Below are 25,221 nucleotides of genomic sequence, written 5' to 3'. Positions count from 1 at the left end.
ACATTGCTTACAACAGATAAAGAGGATTTCCCAGGAATTGGAGTAAATCAAGTTTTTTCCATTTTAAAAAAGCAAGCCCAATATTTTAACTGAGAGGCAGCATGGTTTAGTGCAGGGGTGGGGAACCTGTGACCTTGAGGCCACCGGTGACCATCTAGGTTCTCAAGTGTAGCCCTTTGACAGAATCTTCAGGTTTGGATTCCATCAAAGGGCTGTATTTGAGGACGTAGAAAGCGACAGGTGACCTCAAGTTCGCAGGTTCCCCACCCCTAGTTTAGTGGCTAGAGAGAGACAGCTTTGGGGGGAAGAAGACCTAGGTTCATGCCCTACCTCTTTTCATGCACTGACTGGGTGATCTAAGGCAAGTGTCTTGACTTTTCAATGCCCTGGGCAACTTTCTTAGATTGCAAGTTACAGAGAATGTGCCCCTCTCTATTGGTGGAGGGAGCTGCTTCAAGAGGTGTTCCCCAAATCAAAGAAATCACAGACAGAATTCTATCCCTATCTGAATTATCTCATTAGCTGAGGGATGAGAGATGGCAATGCTGAACATGATCCTAAAAGAGAGGATCACAGAGTTAGAGGTAGAAGGGACCTCAGAGGCCATCTAGTCCCTCATTTTATAGATGAGGAAACTGAGGCACAGAGGCTAAGTGATTCACCCAAAGGTAGTAAGTGGTATAGCTAGGCTGTCAATCTAGGACCTCAGATTCCAGATGCAGGATTCTTTCTACTACCCCATGCTGTCTTAAATAATAATTATTCAAAATGATGATACTATTCAAAATAATTTTTAAAATGCTTGTAGTAGATTATTATCATTAGAAGTGGAATTAGTTAAATGAAGTAAGCCAAACCAGGAAAATAATATACACAATGACTGCAGTGATATAAATGGAAACAAGAAGAACAAAACATCCAAAATGAATGATATAAAATTATAAAGATGAAGGTCGACTCCAAAGTGATAGGAGGAGGTACTTCTACCCCCTTCCTCACAGAGGTGTGGCCTATAGGTAGAGTAGACTACATACATTGTCAGATTTTTTCCAATATATTGATTGGTTTTGCAGAGCTGTTTCTTCCCTCTCTTTTTATTTTCATTCTTTATGTAACATACTTGGCCTTCTGATACTCTCCCCTTCCCAGTCTCCCTTAAAGAAGAGAACCCTGGGGATAAGTGTGAAACATAACATACATGGCCATTAGGCAGTAAGCAGTAAAAAAGTGTTACATTTAATAAAAGGCAGCTAGATGGAAGCCCTAGGTTTGAATATAGAGATACTCACTAGCTATGTGAACCCTGGTCAAGTCACTCAACCTTTGTCTGACTCATTTTCCTTATCTGTAAAATGGGGATAATAATAGCACCTACCATCCAGGGGGCTTGAAAGGATAAAATGAGATATTTGTAAAGCGTTGTACAAGTCTTTAAAGCTCTTTATATCGTTGTTGTTATATTCCTTTCTGGGAACTGTGGAAGTCATGGATATATTGGGAAGTGTAGGAGTTATAAAAAAAATCAATATAGATGTATTCTTAGGTGAAATGTATAAGCCTCTAACATTCAAACATCTTCTCCTCTCTCCCCCACACAAGGAAATGCATTGAAACAGGCTTGCTCCAAATATCAGAACATTTACTACTATTCATCCTCCTCTCCTCATCACCTAGGAGGAAAGAGAATTCTATCAGTAAGCCTCTTCTTATATTAGATATCACTGTATCGCTAAAGAGAGAAAGTTTGGCAAGAGGGAGAGAACAACATGGGATGGGCCTCCAGTGGAAGAAACTGTACCAGGGCCCTCCTACATTTATGGCTACCCTGGGAAGCAAACAAGTTTATCCAGAAGTCATATTGCTATATCCAGAAGTTTCTTTATTTAGCAGAAGTAAGAGATACTGGGAAACCCTGTAACATTTACTTCTCTTTTATTTTCAATGTCTGAAGAAAAGCTCTTGGTGGCACAGGCTGGGTCAGCGTGCTGGTGCATACCACCAGCAATGACCACATGCCACACTGATAGCTAGCTTTGTACTGGTTTACTCATTCATTAATACATCAATGGTGTTATTAATAATACCATTGATTATTAGTAGTCAATATAAGATTTAATGATACCATTAATAATTAATATATTATTAATAATTATATGTATGACTATCAATCAAATGCCAACCAATTATGGTTCCTCTTTGTTCAAAACCAGGAGAGCCCTGGAAATAGAACAACTTCTGCCCCGCCACCATTTTGCTGGAAGTTTCATCAGGTAATTTTCAACTCTGACATTCCAGGGAGTTTCAGTTTGATGAGGTTCTCTTCTTAGCTGTCACAGAGTTCCTCTATTCCTGTCCTGTAGCAGACCTAAGCTGGTTTTCTCTAGTCTTGTTCTCAGACTCACGCTGAAGTCGTTGTTTGCTGGGTTCAACTGTAACATGGATAGAGCCCAAGAGAAATAAACTGAATGTCCAAAAAAGCGGAAATATATCCCTTTGGAAGAACAAATGTCTGAGTACAGACAGGCTACAGGATGAGAGAATGACATCTGTGCTCCACTTGCTTTTCTAAACAGTGGATAGAATAAGCTTCTGGCTAATGTCAGGATTGAGGAGCACCAATGCTCCCTGTACAGAGGATATATTTTCAAGTGGTACCATTTGCTTTTTGGCCAATTTAGTTTCCATCTTTTTTTTCCCCCAACCTTGCTCTTGATTTCTGTCTATTCTGGAAGGTCTGGCTATAATGCCTGCTGCCCAGTCCCCAGCAGCCAAGGTCTTTGGAGCAGATGTCAGAATTTACTAAATATTCATAACTCTGGGGGAACCCAAGAGAGCAATCGAGGCTCGGCAGAGACACCCATGCAGCTGCTATTTGGAACAAGTCATATGACTGTTAGGTTCCTGGAGCTGCTTCTGGGGGAGCCCCACAGAATACAAGGATCTAATGGAGGAAGTGGAAACAGGAAGGGGCCTCCTGCCAGAGACAAGGGAAGAATTTTAGTCCTTATCCCACTCCATTCCACATGAGCTACAATCCCAGGAATAACCAGGAATCACAGAATGAGGGCACTTTGAGGGCTGTGGAAGATATCAGTTTCACATGTCAACCTTTAAAAGATAAGAATAATTCACAACTCCTTGGTGTCACAAATGGCTGACAGCCAATGATACCCAAAGGCCAATACCCTATAATAGATAGATAATTCCTTGCAGACTGTGTTATTTAGGATCCTAGGCTCTCCGTGGAAAAAAAAAAAGTTTTCTTTCTGGTTTTGTGGGGCAGGGAGGGGGGAGGGGGACCTACCCTCAAACACCTTTGAACCCACTTGGTAGAACAGGCAGTAAGACAAATACTCCCCATATCGATACTCTTGCTTTCCCTTTGGTGATAGGCAAATAGCTTATCTGAGTAACTATGTAGTCAACACTCCACATTCTATTCTGTCCAATTATTTGAAGGAAACAAAGTATCAACAGCATAGGTCTGCTAATAATAATGATGATAAGAATGCCATTTCTATCTGAACCCCATTAAGAAGATGAGAACAAGATAATAATATTAATAATAATAACACTATTGCCAAATGATTTTCCTTAAGTATACATCTGATCATGTCACTCCCCTATTCAATCAACTTCAGTGGCTCCCTCTTGCCTCTAGGGTTAAGTATAAACCCCTCTGTTTTGCTTTTAAGCCCTTAGCAGTCTGCACCCAAGTTATATTTCCAGCCTCACTGAGCATTACTCCCCCCTCCCACACTCTCTGATTTAGCCAGTCTGGTCTCCTCTGTGTTCCTCACACAAGACGCTCCATCTTCTATCCCCTTGCCTTTGCTCTGGTCGTCTCCCATGCCTAGAATACATTCAGCTCTCCTTCCTAGAATCCCTCTCTCCCTTCAAGATTCAGCTCAAGCACCATCTTCTACAAGAAGCCTTTCCTGATTTCTCCAACTGCTAGTACATTCCATCTCAAATTATCCTGCATTTATCCTTTACATACTTATATATGGATTGGTATCTTTCCCATTAGAGTGTAAGCTTCTCATGTGTAAGGTTTGTTTCATTTCATTCATTTTTGTTGTATCCCCTGTCCCATAGAGCTGGGCACATAAGAAACACAAGATAAGAAACATTAGAAGAGTCAAGCAAATTTTTGTGTTAATGAGCCTGGTCCTTCCAGTATTAATAAATTTGTGTTGATAATGTGGAAGCAAAATGAGGTACATATCATTCCTATTGTCCTATCTGCTGCTAGAGTTGTACTGAAGATGCTTTCGGTGAACCTACAGAGGATAAGCTTAAATCTCAAATTTTTTTTTTTAGGGTAATTACTTTATGATCTTATTTTCTTAAACTTTTTTTTCAATTAAAAAGCATTTATTTTTCTCCCTTCTACTTTCTTTCCCAGTTAAAAACAAAAGCCAAAACTCTTCTAACAAATATGTATGTAGTCACACAAAATAAATTTCCATAATGACCATTGTTAAAAAATGTATTTGTCATTCTTCTTCTGAGGTCCATCACTTCTCCATCAGGAAGTCAGTAGCATTCTTCCTCATAGGTCTCTGGTCACACTGATCACAGCTAAGTCTTCTGACATTGTCTTTATAACACTGTCATCATTGTATAAATTGTTCTCCCAGTTGTGCTCACTTCCTTTTGCATCAATTCATACAAATCTTTCCTGTTTTCTCTGAAACTGTCTCTTTCGTTGTTTTTTTATGGTACAATAGTATTTCCTCACATTCATGTTACCATAATTTGTTCAGTTAACTTACAATCAGCCCTATCTCGGTACTTCTGTTCAACTACAAAAAACGAGTTCCTGTATTCCCCTGTGCAATAGGCTGGAGAATATAATAATAGCAGGATAGTGACTTGTCCTAGGATGATTTTCTATCTGAATAATGAGATAACAACAATAATAATGAAATATTATGAGTGAGATAAATAATAAAGTTATAAATTATAATAATAAAATAATAAAAATAATAATGGAAAGCAAACAAAATTATGTGTGAATGAGATGAAACACACGTCATCTCCTTTTGCTGTTTGCTACTGCTCTTCCTGGAAGCTGCTTTCAGTGAATCTTCTGCAGACAGAGTTCATATGATTCCAGCTCCTCCAGCTGTTCTCATTCTGGACTTTTTTGCCTCCTCCACCAAGCCCCTCCGCCTCACTCCTTCACCCCCAATTTCTTTCCCATATTGTTTTTCTCTATTGGAGTATAAGCTCTTTTAGGGCAGGCGTTGTCTTTGTTTCTCACATTTATATCCCTAGTCCTTAGCACTGAGCCTGGCACATAGCAGGCACTTAATGTTTATCGACTGACTGACTGACATCCCTTCAAGGCTCTTATTTACTCACAAAAAGAAATCATTTTACCTACCTCTCCAGAGAGTTCAACCAACATCAAACATAAAGGAACAACTGTAGGACGTCAGCCTAATATTTCTAAATATTCTGTTGCATAGAAAATGAGAATGAGGAAAACAATGATAATCATGATTCACAGTAGAGGGTTCAGTAGGTGGGGAACTCCTGGGAGGGAAACTCCCTCTACTGTAGAATAGTCCTGTAGAATTGTCTGAGTTATACAAATGTTGTTCTTATTCAGTCATTCAGTCGAGTCCGATTCTTGGTGACCCTATTTGGGGTTTTCTAGACAAAGATACTGAAGAAGTTTGCATTTCCTTCTTCAGCTCATTATACAGAAGAGGAAATGGAGGCCAACAGGGTTAAGTGACTTGCCCAAGGTCACATAGCTAATAAGTGCCTGGCTAGACTTGAGTTCCGGTCTTCCTGACTCTGGGCCCTGTGGTCTACCCACTGCACCACCTGGTTGCCTTCAGGGTATGGTATAGAGGTGAAATGATTTGCGGTGATCACCCAGCCATAATGTACCTAAGGTGGGACTCGAACCCAAGTCTTTCTAATTCCAGGGCTGGCACTCTATCCTTTCTACTACATTACTGCTTGAGTCATAATTCACCTTTATACAGCACTTTAAGGTTTACACAGTGCCTTCCTCACATCAGCTCTGTGAGGCAAAAGGAAGAAGTAGTATTATCCCCATGTTATACATATCTGAGGCTCACACAACTGATGACTGCTGGGAACAAATCCGGGTCTCTTGACCCAATGCTCTTGCTCTAACTGTGCCAGGCTGCTGTTACACCCGTAACTCTCCACCCACTTCAATGAATTATAGGAGGTTCAAATCTGAAAGGTCTAGGACAGGGGTGGGGAACCTGCGTGGCCTCCTAGGTCCTCAGGTGTGGTCTTTGGACTGAGTCTAAGTTTTACAGAACAAAGACTTTTATTAAAGGGATTTGTTCTGTGAAGTTTGGATTCAGTCAAAGGCCTGTGCTTCAGGCCTTTGGGGACCTAGAGGGTCACGTGTGTTCTTGATGCTGCAGATTCCCCCACACTTGCTCTAGGAAGGTGGAAAGAGCAACATCTACTAGTTTCAAGACCAAAGATTGGAAATCTTGCTCTGTCACAGGTTTGCTATGTGGCCTGAACAAGTAATTTATACCCATTGTGACTCATTTTTTTGCCCATCAGAAAATGGGAACAATAATGATAATAATAGTAATAGTCAGCATTTTCTATAGCATTCTAAGATTTGTGAAGCATTTTACAAATAAATCTCCTTTGACCCTCATACCAACCATGGGAGGTAGGTGCTACTATTATCCTCATTTTATAGATGAAGAAATTGGGGCACAAGGTAGTTAAGTGACTTGCCCAGGATCACACAGTATGTGTCTAAGGCCAGATTTGAACATGGGTCTTCCTGACTCCAAGTTCCACACTATGTGCTCTGCCATTTAGCAATGGATAATACCTGCCCTTGCATACAGCTCAGGATATGCATAAGGAACTCTTTAGAAAACATGGAACTACTAGTCATCTAAGGACTACTTTAGATTACCAGAATGTTCAATTTTTTTTTCCTTTGGTCCAATCACACTTAGCCCCGGGCGGACAAGACCAGCAGGGGCTGAACCCATGGCTTCCTCACTCTCAGGCCAACTCTCAATTCATTGTAACATGATGCCTCTCAGGATAGTCATTACTATTTCTAAATACTAATTCCCTTCTACGCCTCCCCCCACCCTTTTTATTCTATCTTGTGGAAGGAAAATTGGGTGACCAGTGGTCAGCCACATCAACTGTATCTGCATCCCACAGGAATCAAATGAGAGAACGTCTACACAGTGCTCAGAGAAGCTTAAAGTGCTGTGTAAATGTTGGCTATTGTTTTTAGTATTGAATGGTAGATGGGCACATTTGACTTGCTGGCTTTAATAATACTGTCCATTGTAGAAGATCTCTTGGCTCACCAGAGGGAAAAGGAAACTGCCTACATTAGAAAAGCAACAAAACTGCCCACAGAAGAAGAAAGCCTTCAGGGCTTGGAACTAAAGAGATACTTTTCCCTTTAAAGCTCTGCCTTTTAGTGGTCCTTCTCCACCAACCACCAAGCAAACAACCAGCAGTTGTGTCTTAAGCCACCAACCGGGGATCAATACTGGACCCAGATGGGGAGGGAAAATCCCTGGCGATCTGATTCTGCAGAGATTCAAAATATATTCTAACTGGAGTCTTACTACCATGGTGAATGGGTCCAGGAAGGAGGATTTTCTGGACAAACTCCAATATGCATCCCATGCTTAAAGACAGAGAAAGTGGGCTGGAAAGAAAGTACCCACCGGCAGTTAGCCTGGACACCTTCCTTGGAGCCCTTCTCTCTCATTCTTTCTTGTGGCTGCCCAATCATGAAGAAAGTATTTCTGATAGTAGGGAAGTCCTCCAACAGGGCTTTCAGGCTGTGGCAGTAAGCAATGATCTGCCCCCGGAGAGAGTATTGGGACATACGATGATTCAGCCTGAGGAGAAAGTTCAAAAGAATAGAATCTGTCTGCTATGAGGGTCAGGGATGCAGAAGAGCTAGAAGGGACCTTAGGAATTGAGTTAAATGTAAATTCCTAAATTTTAGAGTACCTCCAGAAGTGTGATGGAGTTCTAGAAAGAGTTAATTATTAAATTTTCAGTGTGAACATTTATACCTCAGAAACTGGCAAATGCTACAAATTAGGACTTGATTTAAATGTTTTGTTTATTGTCTAGACTTAAGAAGTGATGGAGAAATTGTTAACAATATAGATTAAACTTCAAAGTATCTAAATTGTACATTTTTTTTTGAGAGATGGTTGTTAAAACATTTATCAGAGTATTAATTCCTGCTTGTATCTAACTGAGATCAGTTGCAAGGACAGCACAGGACTCACTGGGGTATTATGTGCTGACCTATCAAATTTCAAACATGGCACTTACTTCTGACAGTATTCTACAATCACTTCTCGCTTGACTTTCCCAATTTCATCCTGTGATAAAAGAAAGTATTTCCTTTATTAGATGGTCAACCGTACTTGTCACCTGCAACTGCCAGTATTCATACACAGACTTAAAAATCTGTCAAGAATGCTGAATTCCTCTTTCCCAAGGCAATGACTGATGCTCCAGGCACTATGCAAAGCAGAAGGATAAACTAGCAAGACAGCACCTGCCCTCAGAGAGGTTTCTTTCTAATGAAGGAACCCAACAAATGAAGACGAAATAGGGTTGAGGGGAGGCAGAATGTGTAAGGCAACATGGCTTGGAAATAGCCAGGAAGTGACATGGGAGCTTGGTAAAGGGCAGGAGTAGGTGGAGTAGAGTAGGTAGAGTCCAGGTAATTCCAGTGGGAGAGGGTTAGACATGGATAGAGATAGTTATACATGTAGATAGACATAGATCAGAGGTTCCCAAACTTATTTGGAGTAAAAAAAATTACTCAGCACCTCCCCCCATCTTCTTTCTGTAACTCTTTAATGATTTTTTAAAAAAATTTGTGTCATTTCAAAAACATGTGAAATATATTTTTAAATGATGCATCTTGAATGTAATGATTTATTGTAAATTTGTGAGATTTTCCCTGCATTAAAATTTTGATCATGCCATATTGCATTATGTAACAATATAGTATCATACTGTAAACAAGTTATCACATGCACATATTGCTGTTGATGCATGCTGAACTTCCCGACAATGCACATCACACTAGCCTGCCAACAACTGTTTGTTAAGGAGACTTGACCACTGATAGGTTATAACTTTCATTTTGTGTGTTTATTTGGAAAATAATGTAATCACTAGGACTTTAAATCCGTTGTTACACAACAGATGAAACATGTATTACTGAAATTTTCTTTTCTTCTTTCCTTATGCTTCCACTGCCCCATATTTTTATTCAACACCCTCTCAGTTGCACCCATGGCTAATACCACTCTTCTGCATCATTCCAACACCCTCCCAGGGGTGGTATCACCCACTTTAGGAATGTAATGACAGTATCTCCTAGTGGCTAGATAGCTGACCCTGAAGCTGGGAAGGCTTGGGTTCAAGGCTAGTCTCTGGCACATACACTTGACACTCACTAGCTGTGTGACCTTGGGCAAGTCACTTAACCCCAATTGCCTCATCCTGGGTCATCTCCAGTCAGCCTGATGAATACCTCGTCACTGGATTCAGATGGCTCTGGAGGAGAAGTGAGGCTGGTGACCTGCATAGCCCTCCCTCACTCAAAACAAAGTCAAGTGTAAGCCAAGTCATCATTTCTCTGATGGCATGGTCTTCTTCGGCAACAAAGGACAAACATACATACACACAGTTGTATGCTGGGTGGCCATAAGGTTTGCAATAAAGACATATACTCACTAGGTAATCCCAGGCAAGTCATTTAACCTTTCAGTGAAGGTCTCAGGCAGCTCTCTGAAGACTCTAAATAGCAAAGTAGGTGCTCATCTACATTGGTACGGGGAGCTTCCTCATTGGGAGCTCCTTACACCAATGAAGGTACAGGTTTTATACACACATATACACACATATGTATGTATAAGAACATATACATAGTGCATATTCATATACACACCTGTATTATTGCATGTCTTTGTGTTTATGTATACATGTGCATGTATATGCATACATTCATATCATATATGTATGTGTGTCTGTGTGTATTCTTCTCCAAAATAAAATGTTCGGTTATTTCTTGTTGGTAAATTAATGTAGATTTCAGTAATTTCCATGTTTTTGTGGCAGTTTTGGAGGGCTGGAAATGATTTCATCTGCGTGGGGGAGTCCCAGTTTGGAAATTCTCTCCAAGATTGTAGATCAAAAATCATTGGACACTTATGTTCCTAGAGAATTGTTTGAAGGACTGAAAAATTAAAGTGACTTGTCCATAGTCATGCAGCTAGTATGTGTCAGAGGGAGGGTTTGAAATCAGTTCTTTCTTGTTCCAAGGCTGTTCCTCTATCTCTTAGGCCATCCTGGCTATTCCACAGTACAATGTGAAAAATAAAGCTAAGAACAAAGTAAGCATCTTAATTATATGGATCACAGAATGTCAGTGCTAAACAGACCTATAACATACACAAAAATGTAGCTCAGCATCCTATCACACTGCCAAAGAGGAAATTACAGAAAAGTATTAAGTGGCCTAAATACTCCAGACCCCCTTCATTTTGCAGATGAAGAAATGGAAGCTCAGAGAGTATAAAGACTACTTAATATCAAACAATTAATGGCAGATTCAGGATTAGAAGTCTGCTTTCCTGACTTCCAGTGAAATGATTATTTTATCAAGGTATGCCATTTTCCTTTTCTTTGCAAGCCATAACATTTAATATTGTTGTTGTTCAGTTGTTTCAGTCACGTTCGACTCTCGGTGACCCCATTTGGGGGTTTTCTTGGCAAAGAGACTGGAGCAGTTTGCCATTTCCTTTTCTAGGTCTGAGGCGAAAAGGGTTAAGTGACTTATCCAGGGTCATATAGCTAGTAAGTGTCTGAGGCTGGATTTGAGTTCATGAAGATAAGTCTTCTTGATTCTAAGTCCAGTGCTCTATTCACTGGGCCACCTACCTGCCCCTATAACATTTATAGGAGTGATCAATATAAAGTCTCTTTAAGCATTTTGTAAAATAGTTTTCTGTAATTGTTGGTAATCAAATCAAATCAAATCAAATTCTTACAATATCCAATATCCTATCTCCTGCTTTAACTTGAATTTATTAGGCATTGTTCAGATTAGATTATTAGATTCATTTCTATGAATATAGATTTTAAATAATTTTGAAATTAAAATTATTTTGATGTTTTTCATTTTACATCACAGTAATTTCCAGATATATTCCCTTCCCCCAGTAAGCCTTCCTTTGTAATTGAAACCAATGAAAACAGGACCCACATTTGGCAGTGCCTGCAACATTCTGCATGTTTAATTCCCCATCACTCCTAAGGAAGGTGGGAGGTGTCTGCCTTCATCTCTTTTCCAAGACTACCGTGGCCATTAGAATTACATAGTATTCACCTCTGGTTTAGTTTATTTGCTTCGTGTTCTTTTTATCAACGTTATTTTAGTCATTTTGTATATTGCTTTCCTCATTCAGCCTACTTTACTCTGCATCAGTTCATGTAAGTTTGCCCATGTCAGTTTCTCTCTAGCCTTCAGACATCTTTTTTTTTAATGGTGTAACAATGTTCTACTTCACTGAGATGCAATTTGTTCATGCTCTCCACATGTTATTAATTTTTGAAGCTCAGTTCTTCCTGTTAAATAGACTTGTAAGAAGCTATATTTCCAGTAATGAGTTCATTAAGTAAACTAACATCATCTGCAAACTGGCTGATAATCTATGAAGCATTATAAATGTTAGGCATCGGTGTCTTCAGGATGAAAGGTGGTAGTTCCGTGGATACAGGGCTAGGCCTAGAGTCAGGAAGATATGAGTTCAATTCTAGCCTCAGATACTTGCTAGCTGTGTCATCCTGTGTTAGTCACATAACCTCTTTCAGCCTCAGTTTCCTCAATTGTAAAATGGGGATAATAATAGCACCTACCTCCCAGGGTTCTTATGAGGCTGAAGTGAGACAATATTTGTAATTAAAAATCCTTAGTAGCCACAGCAGGCACTATATAAATGTTTATTTCCTTACATTCCCAAGAAACAAACCCTCTTTTTATTGTTAAAAGCCCCAAACAAATAAAAGTCCCCCTCCTTTCACTGCAAACTCACAGACTTCTTCACACTCTCGCCTATGATGTCCTTCCTTTGGAGAAAGGTATTCAGCATCATGTCACGTAGTCCCAGCTTTTCCAGTTGAATAGACACAAAAGCTTCTGGAGTCCTATCAAATGAAAGGAAACCTCTGAGCTCTGTGTAGAAAGTAACTGGATACCAGTCAAAAAGCAAATTAGAAACCACTCCAGGAACATGGTAACACCCAGAAACTGGTAATGGGCCAGTCCACAAACAGGTGCTTCTTTCTCCCTGGCTCTGTACTTGCTTCAAGGTCGCTTTGCTTTTTTCAGCATTATCATTCTTTTTTTTAAAAAAACTCCAGAAAGTCCTAGGATCACAGATTTAGACCCAGAATGGATATTTGAGTTCACCTAGTCCGACCCCACCATTTTACAGATGAAGGAGACACATAGGACCACAGGTTTGGAGCTGAAGGTCCCTTAGAAGCCCTGTACTCCAACCCTTTCATCTGTTTTTGAAGCTTAGGGGGTGCCCTAAACTGATTTGACTTCCCAGGACCAGACACGTTGGGCCCAAAGCCCCTGCTCAATTTGGGGCAGTAGGTGGGGAGATGTGTGCAGATGTGTGCCAGGTCCCTAACCTCTTATGATAGGATCATAGGGTCAGAGATCTAGAGCCATTTAGCCCAAACTCCTAATTTTACACATAAGAAAACTGAGGTGCAAGAGGGTTAAATGACTCACTCATGGTTATATAGGTAGTATATAACCGAAGTGGGATTTGAGCAGAAGTCCTTTTACTCCTCCCCCTCATCACTTTTTTCTCCTCCTGTTCCTGCTCCTTCCTGAAGCTCACATACCCTGAACACCCTCCATCTCTCTGTCCCAGAGGGACTTCACTCCAGCCCTCAGAAAATATGGCACAGGCTCATGGATTCTACCCTAGCACCCAAGGTGTTGGGGGAAGGTGGCTCTCATCCCCAGCCAGACCAGTCTTCTTTTCTTTTCTTTTCTTTTTTTTCCCCCAGAACACTGGTCTTCCTACTGTACAATGCTGGCTTCCAGAGAAAATGTTTTTCATTTAATTAAAAGGACTGATAAGGAACATTTTCCATAATTGTGATGTTAATACCTTTTAGGAAGCTGGGCTCCTGGAGAAGGATGGATGAATGAACCTGAACCTTTGAGGGCTGTGGCCAAGGATGTGCTTTCTCTGTCCTTTCCAGTGCTGGCACTTCCATGGGTTGAATCTGCCCCATCATGGCTCCTCAAATAACTTCTTTCCTAGAATATTATAAGGACTAGATTTCATTAGATAGGCTTGTGGGGCTTGGGACCATTAGTCTGTAAAAAAAAAAAAATACAGTTATATCTGCCCTCAAACACCTATTAACATAACTCAGGCAGTGCTTGGTCATGCTACCAAAAATGAGATTAAGACACAAACACTACCCACCCAGCCCCTGAGCTACACAAAGAAGGGAATGGAGGAAATAAGGAAATAAGTTTTTTCCCTGGTAAAGTATGGCTGCACAAAGGTCTCTTTGAGAGACTCAAACATGGTGAATCACTCAGTAAATACTGTTAACTGACTTAGCCATTGTCCAAGAATTGGAAAATATCCTTCATGCATAAGGTGCAAGCAAATGAAAGCAGGCTACACCTGTCCACCATCATGTGCAAGGTAAAATAATGATGATGATAAGAAGAAGAAGGAGGAGGAGGAGGAAGAGGAGACCAGATAACTTTTATATAGAGCTTTATGATTTGTCAAAGCCCTTTACAAATGTTACCTTGATTGATCCTCACAATCACCCCCATTTTCCAGATCAGGAGACCGAGGCTAAGGGAGATGAAGTGATTTACCCACAGCCACACAAATAGTAAGTGTCTAAAGCTGAGTAAAGTGCAATATAGAAAACAACACCTCAACGTTATACACTGAATTGTGGGCTGAAAAGTGCTGAATACAGTCTTTACATTTTTCTAAACTATTGTCAAACAGAGAGGGAACATTGCAGAGTGAAGCCGGAGCTGGAGTTAGAGTCAGGAGAAGATGGGTTCAGATCCTTCCTCTGAAGCTTACCAATTGTGTGACTATGGGGAAATCAGGTAACCTCTCTGTGCTAACTAACTCTAAGATTGTAAATTGCAGATGGCTTGCAATCCTTGATTATGGACATATTTTCTAAAAGGCAAAGTTATCATTTTGAAAGAAAGAAGTGAAATAAGGAATTTAATATTGGTTTAGCAAGTAGAAGGTCTGTGTTCTGTTCCTGGATTGAACATTTATCAGATCATGGAATCAAAGATTTAGAGCTGGAATGAGTAATTGAGGTCATCTGAGTGCAGTTCTCTCCTTTGGCAGATAACAAAACCGGGGCCTAGAGAGATTAAATGACTTGTCTAGGATCCCAAGGTTAATAAATATCTGAGGTGATTCTTTAAAACTACAAAACTGGGAAAGTCTCTCCATGTCTCTGTTTCTGTCTGTCCATCTCTTCCCTCCTCCCCGGGGTCTCATTCACCCAAATCATGGCACCATGCACTAAACTAAGTGAGGAAGGGTCACTTTCCCTTTCCTCTTAGGTCCTGTGATCCTGAGAAATGACCATGGCATTTTGGCTCATTTCATCTGTCCTTTTCCAGTTGTAAGTGTAGAAAATAGAGTCTTGGACCCAGGAGCTCAAGCCATGGCAACCCTGGAGCCCAGGACTCCAGGCTAGATGTTGCAACCAGCCCATGAGGAAAGCTCAAAGAAAGCCACAAGCCTAGAAGGACTTTGGATTTGGGATCTGGTGGAATTAATGCTATATTATAACTAGACTCCACTGTGAACCAAATCCCCTGCCACAGGGACCAAAGAGGGTAAAGAGAGGCTGTGCTTTTAAGGTGGTGCAGGGAATTTTTTTTGTTTGATCTTGCTATCTCTTTGAGACAAATATTCCTTTGTAAAAGGTTATCTGAATGGTAAGAGTTTACATGGAACCAGGGTGAGCCCCTACAAATTAAGGGAACACAATTGGTAGGATTTTGAACCAATGGCAGAGACTAGACTCTACCCCTTTCAACCCCCTAAAAGTATGGGAGAACTCTGGGAGAGGAATGAAATGTAACACACCTGGCCTTCAGGCAGTGGGGGTCCAGGGTAGTCAGTTACACTTATACTATTCACTTTGGTGAGGAAACCCCTTTCCAAATCTCAAAGATCTCTATGTAAAGGAAAGTGCTCCTTCTCATTCTTCACAAAAAGGAAAAGAAAAATTAGTCTGATAGTAAAGGATTGAGTAGGAACTCATGCCAAGAAAACCCAGAGTAAAGGAAAGAAGGTAACCTAAGAGGGAAAATCCTGTTACTGGTTCCCAAACTTATTTCTTCCAAAGACCCTTTGGGCATTTCAATATAATGAAACAAAAAATGCCCTGAAACATAAGATTAGGTCCCCCGAAGAAACTCAGGCAGTGGGCCTTAAAAACAAATTTCCATGCCTAATTCCTTGTTTAGCATTCAAGGTCAACTGTGCTAAAAACAGTTCACCCCCTCTGGGCTGGGGGTGAGCCTGGAGGCTCTTACTGTATAAACAAGGAGTCTATATTCTTTTATTCAAATGAGATGGAAAGAAGCCAAAGAGAAAGGGTGGTGTTGACCAAGGTAGGAGGGATGATTTCTTAGTTAATGAGCTGAACAGAATCCCTGACAGTCTGATGTGTTTCAGTCTATTTGCAAGAATGATTTAAGGAAATCATTTTTATTTTTTTATACCTAGGGTTTAATCCCTTGACATAGGCTTCAGGCAAAGACCCCTTCTTCTTTATGTCCCTTCCAAACCTGCTTATGTCCTTTCCTCTCTCTACAGCATTCCCTTCACTCCACCTTGCTACCAGTAACTCTTGTGTAAGCTATGGTAGGAAAGGTTGGCACTGACCAATCAGGTTACTGTCCTGTGAGGGATCTGACTTCCTTATCACAGTGACCTTACCTTCCTTTGCTTACTAGATAATTCTTTTACAATTCATTCAAGTCTGTCTACATTCTTCTTCAGTGAACTTGCATGAGTTAGAAGTAATAATAGTTTTTGCTTTTCAAGTTTTATGGGCCAGTAGGAAAATTCATCTCCTCAGGCCTAGGTTAATCCTCACATTTTCTTGTGCATTGCTGACATCTGACCAGTCTCCTAAAGTGACCTATAGAAAATAAATCAATAACCAACCCATTAAAGGAGAGATAGAGAAAAAAGAAAAGCAAGAGACATACTAATAATATAGTAAGGGATGTGGTCATAGATTCATGCTTTCTAATAGAGAAAAACCCTGCCACAAATAGCCAAACTCCCCAGATGCAATGATTAGTGACAGCACAGCAGTTCTCTGGCTGACCTGTCTGTCCATGGGGCAGATTGACTGTGGGCTGTGGCAGAACGCGGCCTGCTGGACAGTGACCATCAGAGCATTTTTCTGAGCAGTCTGGCATGCAAGAGTCACTTGCATGTTTTCCACTCCCAAATGGAACAAGAGCTAAAGGAAGAAAGTATGAGAAACACTGGGAAGTTGTTCTCCAATCAAAAAAGAAAAGGTAGGATGATGTATGCCATCTGTTCACTGTGTGAGAAACATTCCCTGACCTTTGGAAATCGTGCTGACCCAGGCCTCCAGCCCCAGGGCTGTATTTAGAGCAAACGGTCTCTCAGGCAGCCTTGAGCACTGATTTCAGTTCATGGCAGTCACCCAGGTCTAATTTTTCCCAAAAGCTGCAAATTTGACTCAGGTTCCTTTGAGGATACTAGACAAATTCTGAAAGATTTATATCCAGAAATAGACTGCCATGCAGAATAAAGCAACCCAGATCATGTTAATGTTTAATCCCTTCTTCCTCCTCCCACTGTCCCCAACAAAAAGCCAAGAAATCTCCTCTGAGGAGCCAGAGAGAAATGAAAACCAGTAAGTTTCTTGTATTCAATTCAATGTAACAAACACTTATTAAGCACCTACTATATGCCAGGCTTAGTAGGAGGTGCTGGGGATGCAGAGAATGAAAATGAAAATCAGAACCTGCTGTCAAAGAGCTTCCATTCTACTGTAAAATTTAATAAACTCTGTTAAAAGTCTCCCAAAGTAAGTGCATTTTTAAAAAGGCAGTTAAAAAAAAGGTATTTGGAAACATATGCCGTATTTGTAATGCCCAACAGGAATTCTTGCCATAGTTATTACAATATGTATGGGAGAAAATTATTCCAAGCTACAAGAAATAAAAAAAACGGTACATAATTACACTTACTGAACTTTTGGGAGCTGTGATTACAAGAGGGAATTAAAATTCTGAGGCTAAAATAATATGAGTCGGATCATGGACAATATGCAAAAGGCTGCTTAGTTTACTCTGATTTCCTTTGGGTGAAAAAAAACCACAACAGTTTACCTGACAAATGCTTTCCTTTTTGTGAAAACTGAATTTTCCAATATGATTATCATCCACCTCAGAGATGGCCAACTGAAGTGTAGAGGGAGCATATCTACAAGAAAAAAAATGTAAACCAATCCCATTGATCTGACATGTCATTAATGGAAAATATATATACATAAGTCAGTCTAACAGGCAGAATAAATGTCTTGACGCCTCTATCTGGAGAACAGTATCATTATCTTTATTTATATATTTATTAGATTTATTACTTATGCTTTTCCCCAAAAGTCTTTAGAGAATTAAAATATATCATATTAGTCCAAATATATGTCATTCCTGAATGTATGTTGGTGTGTTCAATTGTTCGGTCCTGTCCAACTGTTTGTGACCCTGTGGACCATAGCATCCATTGAGTCATCTAGCTGCCTTCAATATATGCTGTTTTGTTTTGTTTAAAATAGAGGTGGGGACTTTTGTTAGCCACTATTTGTAATTCATATTTCCTGGCCTCCACTGCAGCACTTGATGCTTCCACTCCAGGAAAATCCTATCCAAATTAATTGTAGAATTAATAATAATAATAGCTAATATTTATTTATTTATTTGGCTGAAGGTTAAAGAAAATTCCTACACATACATGATCTCATTTTATCCTCATGATAACCCTGTGATGTAGGAGCTTGGTTTTATATCAAGAACTGAGGGACATACTTTGAGAAAGTCTTATTTTGCTAAGGCTTCTCTCTATCTAATGCAGGGTTTTTTAACCTAGTGTTCATGAACCCATGGGATCTGTGAACTTAAAAAGAAAAAAAATCAGCTTAATTTTCATTAGCCTTTGTTTTCCTTTGTAATCCTATGTGTTTTAATTTTATGAATTTAAAAACTTTATTTTGAGGAGGAGTCTGTAGGCTTCACTAGAATGCCAAAGGGAGCCATGATGGAAGAAAGGTTAAGAATCCCTGGTTCTGGGGGATGGAGCCAAGATGGAGGAGTAGAAAGACGTACATACACTAGCTCTTCCCCCACAGCCCATAAAATACCTGTAAAGAAAGACGCTCAACAAATTCTAGAGCAGCAGAAGCCACAGAACAACGGAGTTGAGAAAATTTCCAGCCGAAGGTGACCCGAAAGGCTGACAGGAAAGGTCTGTTGCACCAGATGTGGAGCTGAGCCCAATCCAGCCTTGGCCAAGGCATGGCTCTGGGAGGAGGACCTGAGCAGACCTCAGGGGTGGAATCCCCAGCCACAGTAGCAGAGGTTTGCAGATCCCTCAACCCACAGGTGCCAAAGGTCAGTGAGAGGTTTTTTTCAGATGGCCAAGAAGGGAGGTCTTCCCATAGCTCCAGCCTCAGGTGGTAGCAGAGGCCAAACTGGGCAGCAGCCCGCATCTATCATTGGATGGTAAAACCCCTGGGGGAACTGAACAGTTGATCCTTACCTCAGCCCCTGTGTGGCAGCCCTGCTCCCACCTAATGCTCCTGGCAGAATTGAACAACTGATCTTTATCCCACACTGAATGGCGGCCCTGTCCCCCCTGAAAGCCCCTGGGGGAATTGAGCAGCTTACATGAATCTCATCTCCACCCCCCCCCACCCCTCCACCCACCCCCCCCCCCACCCCCCACCCCCCCCGTGCTGGCTTGAGGGAACTGGAGGCCAGGTGGTTGTGGAGAGAAAACTCTACTACTCATAGATTCTGGGCACAAGAGTTTCTGGTTGCTCCCAGACCAGTATACATGCTTGATTGTGCCACCTTGGAGGAACTGAGATCTTACAGATTCCCAGAGTATACTCTACTCTTGACAAAGAACCCAAAAGTCAAGTAACTGGTTGAGAAAATGCCCAAAAAAAAGGGGAAAAATAAGACTATAGAAGGTTACTTTCTTGGTGAACAGATATCTTCTCCCATCCTTTCAGATAAGGAAGAACAATGTTTACCATCAGGGGAAGACATAAAAGTCAAGGTTTCTGCATCCCAAACATCCAAAATAAATATTCAATAGGCTCAGGCCATGGAAGAGCTCAAAAAGGATTTTGAAAATCAAGTAAGAGAGGTGAAGGAAAAATTGGGAAGAGAAATGAGAGTGATGCAAGAAAATCATGAAAAGCGAGTCAACAACTTGCTAAAGGAGACTCAAAAAATGCTGAAGAAAATAACACCTTTAAAAACAGGCAAAAGAGGTTCAAAAAACCAATGAGGAGAAGAATGCTTTCAAAAGCAGAATCAGCCAAATAGAAAAGGAGGTTCAAAAGCTCACTGAAGAAAATAGTTCTTTAAAAATTATAATGGAACAGATGGAGGCTAATGACTTTATAAGAAACCAAGAAATCACAAAATAAAACCAAAAGAATGAAAAAATAGAAGATAGTGTAAAATGTCTCATTGGAAAAACAACTGACCTGAAAAATAGATCCAGGGGAGACAATTTAAAAATTATGGGACTACCCGAAAGCCATAATCAAAAAAAGAGCCTAGACATCATCTTTCATGAAATTATCAAGGAAAACTGCCCTGACATTCTAGAACCAGGAGGCAAAATAAGTATTCAAGGAATCCACTGATCACCTCCTGAAAGAGATCTAAAAAGAGAAACTCGTAGGAATATTGTGGCCAAATTCCAGAGTTCCCAGGTCAAGGAGAAAATATTGCAAGCAGATAGAAAGAAACAATTCAAGTATTGTGGAAATACAATCAGGATAACACAAGATCTAGCAGCTTCTACGTTAAGGGATTGAAGGGTGTGGAATATGATATTCCAGAAGTCAAAGGAACTAGGACTAAAACCAAAAATCACCTACCCAGAAAAACTGAGTATAATACTTCAGCAGGAAAAAATGGTCTTTCAATGAAATAGAGGACTTTCAAGCATTCTTGATGAAAAGACCAGAGCTGAAAAGAAAATTTGACTTTCAAACACAAGAATCAAGAGAAGCATGAAAAGGTAAACAGCAAAGAGAAGTCATAAGGGACTTACTAAAGTTGAACTGTTTACATTCCTACATGTAAAGACAATATTTGTAACTCTTGAAACTTTTTTCAGTATCTGGGTAATTGGTGGGCTTATACACACATAGAAACACATGCATACACACATATATATATAGAGAGAGACACAGCACAGGGTGAGTTGAATAAGAAGGGATCATATCTAAAAAATGAAATTAAGGGGTGAGAGAGGAATATATTGGGAGGAGAAAGGGAGAAATGGAGTGGGGCAAATTATCTCTCATAAAAGAGGCAAGAAAAAAACTTTTCAATGGAGGGAAAAAGGGGGGAGATGAGAGAGGGAAAATGGGAAGCTTACTCTCATCACATTTGACTCAAGGAAGGAATAAAATGCACACTCATTTTGGTATGAAAACCTATCTCACACTATAGGAAAGTGGGGGAGAAGGGAATAAGCAGAGCGCGGGGGATGATGGAAGGGAGAGCAATAGGAAGAGGGAGCAATTAGAAGTCAACACTCTTGGGGAGGGACAAGATCAAAAGAGAAAATAGAAGAAATGGGGGGCAGGATAGGATGGAGGGAAATATAGTTAGTTTTATACATGACTATTATGGAAGTCATTTGCAAAACTACACATATATAGCCTATATTGAATTGCTTGCCTTCCCAGTGGGGATGGTTGGGAAGGAAGGAAGGAGGAGAAGTTGGAACTCAAAGTTTCAGGAACAGCTGTTGAGTATTGTTCTTGCATACAACTGGGAAACAAGAAATACAGGGTAATGGGGTATAGAACTTTATCTTGCCCTACAGGACAAAAGAGAAGAAGGGGATAAGGGAAGGGAAGGATGTTAGAAGGGAGGGCAGATTGGTGGTAGGGGTAATTAGAATGTTCCGCACTTTGGGGTCGGGGGAGGAGAGAGATGGGGAGAAAATTTGGAAATCAAAATTTTGTGGAAATGAATGTTGAAAACTTAAAATAGATAAATTTAAAAAAATTAAAAAGGACAAAAAAAGAAAAAAAAAGAATTCCTGGTTCTATAAATCCCAGGTGTGATAGCTGTGAAACAGGTGACATGTACTCCTGTCATATTCCTACAGTATCTTCCACTTTTTCTGTTACCTTCATTCCACCATCTCCAGTATGTACTTAGCTGACCCTTCAGTGCTGAAAATAAATGAAATCTTATCCCTTCTCCCAGACACAATCTTTCTCTGCCCCCTACCAGCTTGAACTGGGATCCAGGTTCTCTGGGGACTCTAAGCAATGAGTACCAACTTTCTCCAGCATCCAGAAATATTAAACACCCTCTACTACTATCCCATTTTGAAGAGAGAAAACATTTTGACCCCAAAACTTCAGTAAGCTTTTCAAAGATGAAGTAAAAATAGATCACCTTTACTTCTCTTATCCATTCTTTCCTTTCACTTTGCTTTTGCAAAAGTTTCATTCATATGCAAAACTTGGGAACTTTACTTCTCCTTGGGAGAAGTGCAAACTTAATAAGTAAGTTTTAGTTGACTTACTCTCTTATCTACTTTTCCATTCTATGACAGTAAGTTCTATGGAGACATGTAGCAATTATCTATATGAAATGGAGGTCTGGGATATACTCAGGGTGTCTCTGAAAGCATCTCTAAATGTGAAGAGGGGGAGAAACCTACTTGTGGGAGATTTGTGTTGACATGGAATGGAAGCGTTTTGAAAAGATTGTAGAACATGCACTGACATTCTATAACTGGTACCCATATACTTAGCATGGGTTAGGTGAAGCTTCTTTCAATTGGCTAAGTAGCCAGAACTACAAGTGTCTTCAGAAAGACCTGAGTCAGCCTCATCTCATTGCCTAAATCTCTGGTCTCAGGTAGTGTATCTCTTTCACTGAGAAACTATGCCATCAGGGCCCTTCCCAATGAGGCCAATGTGGGGCCCTGAGAAATGGGCCATGGTCACTGGCTTCTCAGTTCTGTTCTTTTCTACTCTAGGTGAAAGCATTAAAGCCTCAAGTTTTATGAGTCTAGAAATGTCACGGGAGTGAAAATCTGAGCTTCCAGGTGTCTGGGTTATGGATCAGTTCAACATCAGTGCCAAGAGGAGGAAGGAGTGATGTATGGGACCTAGCCAAAGGGGGCCTGAGATGAAGACTCATCTGGCACTCATGTTGTAGGTGGATGTGAACTTGGTGGGTTCAATGTAATGTAAGAACTAAGCCAAGGTAGAGACTCAGGTTCTCAAGAGACTGAGGTACTGGAGTGGGTGTGTGTGTGGGGGACTTTTATAGATTATATATTGCTATAAATATCTCTTTCTAAAAACTGATTGATCTTAAATAGCTAAATAAAACTGGAGTGCTAGTCACTGGCACTTAGTAATGGTGGGAACACAGCTGGTAGGGTCTCTAGATGATGGCAGTAGAAAAAAAACAACCCTCAAATCCTCAGGATACTCCTGGCACCCTGAGGGCAGATGTATCCTGTCTGTCTCTGAGACAGTGGCCCAGAACATACTTGCTACATATCTATAAGTGGGAAGCAGAGCATTAACCTTGGGACAAAGTTCAAACTCTTGGGAAAGGGGAGCTCTTTATTGCTTGCTCCATTCAGATTTTATCAAAGTCATATTTTCAGGTAAAGTATGGTCCATGGCCTGCAGTTCAGTGCTTTAAAATAATATTGATTTCAATGTAATGTAGCCAAATGACCAAATGTCATTTAAATCTACAAATTCCCTTACTGTAATACAGGACTTCCCAACATGACATCACAATCTACCAGGTGATCTGTACTGACTTGCTATATGGGACAGTGGACAGAAGATAAGATCTGGAGTCCAAGGATCTGGATCCAAATCCCCATTCTGACACTTGCTTACTCTCTGATGCCTTGGGCAAATCACCCATACACTGTGGACTTGGATGTAGATGAATTCTGAGTTCTCTTATGATTCTAAATCTATGATCCTTTGATCCATACCTTTGATTTATCCTGCAAGATCCTGTTTTCTTCTCTCTTCTTTCTCTCTTGCTGAGTCTCTCCCCACCCCGCCCATCCCTCATTCTCATGGCAGTAACAAAACTTCAGGGGAAGCAAATCGATAATTTATCAGAAAACCAATTCTAACACTTTACAAAGCCATTATTCCTAGGTTATTATTATTCCTAGGAAGAGTAAGACATATGTGGGTGAAGCAATCTGGTCAAGGTAAATAGTGAATCCAGAACAGATTCAAGTAAAGGGCTCAGGTTTTCTTATTGATGGGTTGAATGCTTTCCATTATATCATAATGATGAATCAGGTTTACTTTCATGTCCCCAAAATCTCTAGGCAAATTTCTAAGATGCTAAGTTGCAGAAAAAGTGCTAACTAGCATTGATAGAGGGAGTTCCCTATATTAATGAAAGTTCCTAGAGCCCACTTCTCTTGGCATCTGGACCAAGTTGAATTTGGGGGAATCCTCAGAATAATTCAATTCTATGGCTGGTATTCTGATCCATCCAGCTATAGCCAGTACAGCTGAATTTGACTTGTTTCTAGCTATCATCTAAGAGTATCTGAGTCAATTCATATGTAAGCAACAAGGTCTTAATAAACATTTTTACATAAAGCACACTACCTCATACTTTTTGTTGTTTTTTTGTATAAAGGTTTATTTTGCATTTTATACATAAAACTCCGAAATCTGCAGCAGGACTCTCAGCAGCTATTCAGAAGTCCACAGAAAGCATGTCCATCTTAACAACTAGGTCCTAGCTACAAGGGATCCACACAAGCATGGGCCAGAATGGAAGGAGGTGATAGGGCATAATGGGAGGAATACATTTCAGTCCTTTCTCTAAACAACAGAACATTCTAAGTCATTGAAAAGCTGTGCAAATGGGACTCTAAACAAATCCTGCTTCAAAGGTAGGACCTTTATAAATAAGTTTAGGTTTTGAGTTTTTTTTTCTTTTGGGTGGGGTTTGCCTGCAAGCCCCATTTAGCAGACAAAGGTAGGTAACACAGTGTACAGCGTACAGGAACTAGAGTCAGGAAGACTCATCTTCCTTAGTTTAAATCTGACCTCAGACATTTACTAATTGTGTTAACCTGGGCAAGTCACTTAACCCTGTTTGCCTCAATTTCCTCATCTCTAAAATGAACTAAAGAAGGAAATGGCAAACCACTCCAGCATCTTTGCCAAGAGAACCCCAAATGGGGTCAAAAAGAGTTGGATATGGCTGAAACAACTGAACAACAACAGCTCATGGCTATCTTTTCTGCATCCCCAAAGTATCAGTCCCCAGTCTCACATATACAAGCTCACAACACATCAACAGGGGGGAGAAGGTGGAGGGGGGTTCCAGTGGCAGGGGTATTTAGAAATTTGTGAAGACAATATATGCATCTTGATCCCTTTCTCTCTTGCTCTGGTTTTTCCCACAGTCTGGGTCTTCTTAGGTCTGGTCCTGACTACCTCTGCTGTGGCCACTTCCGCTCACTACCATAACCTCAGATGAGCTCTCATCCCAGTGTATCTCCTCCTTCTGGCTCCCAGCACTTTTCCTCTCCTCCAACCAGTACGTGGGCCCATGACATCTGTGGAAAGCAAGGCCTTATCCTCTTCCAATCAATGCCTGCTCTCAAGTGATCCCAAACTGGATTAAAATGTATTTGCGAAATATTTAACAAAATAAGTAAAAATACAACAAAATACAGATCATGCTAATATGTGCTTTTCCAAGTCAGTATGCACCCACAGGGATCCCTATATATGATTTAATGGCCCCATTTCTATTTGAGT

General features: G+C 40.4%; 1 protein-coding gene across 5 annotated transcripts in view; it reads right to left on the bottom strand.

Annotated features, from left to right (window-relative positions):
- Positions 1–25,221, bottom strand: part of LOC140526627 (uncharacterized) — a 213,057-nt gene that overhangs the window by 93,645 nt on the left and 94,191 nt on the right. For all 5 annotated transcript variants that reach the window (XM_072642999.1, XM_072643000.1, XM_072643001.1 and 2 more), the window contains 6 exons: positions 17,510–17,603; positions 16,471–16,608; positions 13,227–13,378; positions 12,129–12,240; positions 8,347–8,396; positions 7,722–7,898 (listed from right to left, as the gene is read on the bottom strand). In XM_072642999.1, the coding sequence (XP_072499100.1) occupies positions 7,722–7,898; positions 8,347–8,396; positions 12,129–12,240; positions 13,227–13,378; positions 16,471–16,608; positions 17,510–17,603 (723 nt within the window). The remainder of the gene's footprint in view (positions 1–7,721; positions 7,899–8,346; positions 8,397–12,128; positions 12,241–13,226; positions 13,379–16,470; positions 16,609–17,509; positions 17,604–25,221) is intronic.

This window comes from Notamacropus eugenii, chromosome 2 (assembly GCF_028372415.1).
Source record: "Notamacropus eugenii isolate mMacEug1 chromosome 2, mMacEug1.pri_v2, whole genome shotgun sequence".
In the NCBI taxonomy this organism is placed as follows: domain Eukaryota; kingdom Metazoa; phylum Chordata; class Mammalia; order Diprotodontia; family Macropodidae; genus Notamacropus; species Notamacropus eugenii.
The sequence above is the reverse complement of the archived record's forward strand: the minus strand, read 5'-3'. Positions and strand labels throughout refer to the sequence as shown.